The 5,099-nt window shown below is 42.5% G+C and overlaps 1 protein-coding gene across 1 annotated transcript; it reads left to right on the top strand.

Moving 5' to 3' along the window:
- Positions 1-882: 882 nt before the first annotated feature.
- On the top strand, positions 883-4,639 carry LOC147610446 (pentatricopeptide repeat-containing protein At2g33680-like). The gene is made up of 2 exons (XM_086786039.1): positions 883-1,383; positions 1,742-4,639. The coding sequence occupies exons 1-2, from the start codon at positions 1,331-1,333 to the stop codon at positions 4,179-4,181; spliced, it is 2,493 nt and encodes an 830-aa protein (XP_086642165.1). The 5' UTR covers positions 883-1,330; the 3' UTR covers positions 4,182-4,639.
- The last annotated feature ends 460 nt before the right edge of the window (positions 4,640-5,099 follow it).

Below are 5,099 nucleotides of genomic sequence, written 5' to 3'. Positions count from 1 at the left end.
GATTATGTATTGCTTATTATAAATAATTTAATGGCATACAAGTAAGCAAGAAGCTGGAAGGGGAGAGCTCACAAGTAAACTATTGCAAGGAAATGATTGTGTATTGCTTATTATAAAAAATGACTTATATACAAGTGACTAGTTTTCACACTAGGCCGACCAAACTAAAAAATGGTCCAGCCTCTATTATTATTAAGCAAGGTAATTCTGAGCATGTACTTCTCTTCAGAGGAGCAAAGAAACAAGGGCATATTCAAACCTTGTACTTCTCTTTTGAGTATCAGAGACTACCGTCGGGGTAAACGCCGAGGCACATCCTTTACTTCTTTGTCTTATAAGGTAAGTATAGTGGGTGGTCATGCCAAAAAAGCACATCCCTACTTCCTTGTCTTATAAGGTAAGTACTAGTACTCAACCCACACGTTGCTGTGGTATGTAAAAGACATTAAGAAGGAATGGAAGCTTGAATGTAAACGCAGGAATGGAAGCCGAAATACAAAGGGTCAATCGAAGGGATTTTTTTCCCTTATTTTTTAGAAATCCAAGATTTCTCTTTTCTCTCATCTCCTTGTGCCTTGGTTGTCTATGGTTAATGTTCCTACTAGTTTAATCTCGTGAGTACTTCTAACTCGGGAGGTTCACTTAAATATATGTAAGTGTAGCACGCGAGTTCATCAAGAGGGGTATATTAATTCAAAAAAGTTATAGAATTATTTTTATAAGAGGAGTTTTTTGAACCAATTCTAAAAAAAATTATAAGTTTATGAAAAAAAAATCATTTTATTCATAAAAGTAGATAAGTGTAAGGAGTTTTTTAAATACCCCTTCAACTTACTTATGCATAAAATTTTATTAAAGGTGAACCCCATACTTCTAATATGCGAGATTCTACCTGGTGATAGATTTCATATTGTCTAGCTTTGGTCTTGTGAGAACTTGTAATATATCTGCTCAATAGATGCTTCATCAATCCAATTTTGAATTCTCAGGGTCGACTTCATCCGTCCTTTGGTCTGCAATCACAGAGGAAGCGCAGATACCATTGCCCCGGTTGCTTCCAGGTGCCTTCATTCCCAAAGTTCTGACTCTCGAATATAATTAATTACCTGGTGGTGTAATAGCTTCCACAGCTCTCTCATAGATCTGGGCATCATGCAGCTAGCTGTTGTTGGTTTTGGAAGTTTTGTGTCTCTCTCGTTACCATCTTGCAGATTCTAAGAATAATCGTCCGTACATTTCCTTAATGGTGGAGTTTTATCATCCCGTGGAGTTTTATCACGGGAGGATGATTTGAATCGGTTCATCTTCTTTCGTGAAAAATGGAGCAACTATGGGGCGGCGGCTGATTTCACCAGAAAAACCAAAGAGCCACACGTCCATATGGTACCTACTCGAACCCACATAGGGATGTTTTCTTCTTATTTTTTTTAAAATCCAGGATTTCTCTTTTTCTCTTCTCTCCTTGTGCCTTGGTTGTCCATGGTTAATATGTAATAGATAGATAGATAGTGGGTAGTCATCCCAAAAAAAAAGTTAGCCGCAGTTTCACATGGGAACGGACAAATGCATCGAGCAGTGTCCGCCCACGATAAATTGTAAGGCACGAATCATAGAATGACATGATTCTTCAAGCCTGCTTATGTTTGATGTTCTATGAAGAGACATTTGTGTCTTGTCTGCTCTCTTCGAGGCATATGCACGCTTTGTAAGAACTCTGTTAACATATTTTTATGGTGTGCAGTAACAACCCTGCACATGCCAAGCTTAGATACCTTGAGCAAGCTACTCAACTTTACAGTAAGCTGTGCACAAGGAGAGCAGGTCCAGATGGATATGACTTTGTTGCCATCCTCAAAGCATGTGCTCGTGCAAGATCTCTCATGCATGGTAGGGTGGTCCATGGCCATGTCCTGGAAGGTGGCTTGCAGCATAACATGCACATTAGAAATACCCTCATTCACATGTATTTCAAATGTGGCAGCTTTGAGGACGCATGTAGCGTGTTTCAGCACATGCCACAGCGTGATGTGGTGACATGGAATGCCATGATTTCAGGGTATGCTCAGCTTGCTCATAGTGACATGGCTCTCCTATTATGGCAGAGAATGCAACAAGAGGGCATGGATCCCGACAAGTTTACATTTGTTTGCATCCTCAAAGCATGTTCTGCCATAACAGACTTAAAGCAGGGTAAGCTGGTTCACAACCTTATTATTGGAAGTGCTTTGGAGTGTGATGTATTTATTGGTAGCACCCTCATTGACATGTATGCCAATTGTGCAAGCATGGAGGATGCTCGGTGCGTGTTTGACCGATTGCCAGAGCAGAACTTGGTGACATGGAATGCACTGCTCTCGGGGTATGCTCAGTATGGGGATGGTTGGGAGGCCACTCGACTCTTCCTGCGAATGCAAAGCAAAAGATTGATACCAAGCCAGGCCACCTTTGTTTCCATCCTAAAGGCATGCTCGAGCATGGCAGCCCTAAGACTTGGCAAGCACATTCATGCTCACATTGTAGAGTTTGGTTATGATTCAAATGTGTTTATTGACAGCACCCTCATCGACATGTACAGCCAATGCAGGTGCTTGGATGAATCAATGTGTGTGTTTAACATGTCCATGAAACAAGACATGGTAACATGGAATGCACTGATTGCAGGCTTCGTTCGAACCAGTCATGATCACGAGGCCATCTCTTATTTTAGAGAGATGCAGCAGGGCGGCATTCAGGTAAGTGAGATCATATATGTTTGTATTGTCAAAGCATGTTCCAACACAAGAGCCAGAGAGCAGGGCAAAATGATTCATGTCTATATTATTGAAAATGGGCTTGGGTTGGAGATACATGTTGCTAATACCCTCATTGACATGTATATAAAATGTGGTATTCTCAAAGAGGCACAAATAATATTTGACAAGCTGCCCAAACGAGATGTGGTGACATGGAACTCACTGGTTGCAGGATATGCCCACCATTGTCGTAAGGAAGCTTTTGTGCTTTTCCACCGTATGCAGCAGGAAGGGGTAGATCCTGATCATGTCACCATTGCCTGCATTCTTAAATTATGTTCAAGTTTGATGGCTTTGGATCAGGGGAGGCGCATTCATAGCTACTTAAAGCAAAGTGGTTTCCCATGCAACGTGTCTGTCCGAAATGCGCTCATTGACATGTACCACAAATGTGGCAGCCTTAATGATGCACACAAGCTCTTCAATCAGGTGCCAGAAAAAGATGTGGTGACTTGGAGTGCAATGATTGCGGGCTTTGTTGAACATGGGCATGGCAAGGAGGCTCTTGTTCATTTTCAGCAGATGCTGCATGAAGGCATAAACCCTAACCAGGGAGTACTCGTGTGCGTGCTTAGTGCATGTGCTGATGGGGCAGCCCTTCATACCGGCAAGCTAATTCATGCTCACATCGTTGACAACGGGTTTGACTCCGACACAACAGTAGGAAACACTCTTATTGACATGTATGCCAGCTCTGGGAGTCTTGAGGATGCATGTACGGTGTTTCAAAGAATGCAGGCTCGTGATGAAGCAACCTGGACTTCAATGATTTCTGGGTTTGGCCGTTGCCACAATTACAAGTTGGCTGTTCAGTATTTTGTTGGCATGCAAAGAAATGGCTTGAAGCCAAATGATGTGACTTATATCTGTCTTCTATCTGCATGCAGTCATATCGGACTTTTGGAGGAAGGTTGTAACCTCTTTCACTCTATTGCAGAAGAGCATAACATTGCACTGACAGTTGAACACTATAATTGTTTGGTTGACCTTTTGGGGAGGGCAAAGCATCTAAAGAATTCAGAAGATCTACTAATCAGCATGCCATTCCATTGCAATATTGTTGGCTGGACTTGTTTGCTTGGCCACTGCAGAACACATGGTAATGTGGAGCTAGGAAGGCAGTGTTTTGATAAGGTGATTGCCATGGATCCGGGTAATGCTTCTGCTCATGCTCTCATGGTAGGCATCTATGTGGATGCTGGAATGCAGGAAGATATCAACTCAATAATTGAGCTGAAGAAAGGTGTGGATGCATGGAAGAAGTTAGGGAAGGCCTTCATTGAGATTGGAAAAACTGTACAAAGTTTCTGCATGGGAGACAAAAGCCCCTGGCAAGATAGTTTGATGTCTGTGAAACTGACAAGATTATATGATGTGGATGGAGGATGAGGATTGCTGCATTGTTTTGGAGTTAGTACTGCAACTGCTACCTGAGAAAGATAAGGAAAATGAATCTTGGAATGGAAGATGCATCTGAGATGTTAGATAATGTATGCTTTTGAAGGTCATTCTCAAGGGGTTCATAGATGGATATTGCTGGAACTTAGAAGATGGTCCATATCTGGTGCAGGTGTCGGAGACCCAAGCAGCAAGGCTTTCCAAAGGGATGGCTTACCTAAATATTGCAGTAAGTGATCTTCGGTCCTTAAGGTCTTGATTGCTTTTGTTTACCTTGTCCCTTTGCATGTGTAGAAGCCAAGCAAGCTCTTTTTTGGCTCTTCAAGCCTGTCAAGGAGAGAGAGCCCATTGATGTGAGAGGACTCTTTAAAATTCTCAGGCATTTGAGGTTTTTATCAAGGACGTTAGGATGAATAAAGTTCAAGGGGCAAGCAATTCAAGGGATCAAATGATCTCGTGAAGAGAACAAACAGTGGTGCTGTTTGAAGATAGAAAGTCAACAACTGCTGAAATTGCATAGAAACCGTAATGTTTTATTGCTGAATGATGAATGAAAACACTTTGCAAAGGAGACATTGAGGTGTGGGATTGAGTAGATGAGGTGAGAGGGCTGGGTTATGGGGGGGAGAGAGAGAGAGAGAGATCTTTTCGATATGGCAACAACCATGGGCTGATCGATGTGTTGACTTGTATGCTAGTTGGCTTGGGTGGTTTGACTGTCAAGCCTCTGCCCAGAACAGGCCTCTTTTTTGGGAAGCCCATGCTTTAGCCCTGCAGCTCAATGTGCATCCTAAATCTTCTGCCAAAGCCAGCACATGACAATGATGGCTGCATTGTACCTCCAGGCTCCTTTGTTGAGAACAGGCCTCTTTTTGGGGCAGCCCATTCACCAAGCCTGCCTAGCCATGC

The sequence above is a fragment of the Cibotium barometz genome, chromosome 49 (genome assembly GCF_041138505.1).
Source record: "Cibotium barometz isolate CiBa-2024 chromosome 49, ASM4113850v1, whole genome shotgun sequence".
Taxonomy (NCBI): domain Eukaryota; kingdom Viridiplantae; phylum Streptophyta; class Polypodiopsida; order Cyatheales; family Cibotiaceae; genus Cibotium; species Cibotium barometz.
Note: the sequence above shows the minus strand (reverse complement) of the source record. Positions and strands in the feature narration are given on the sequence as shown.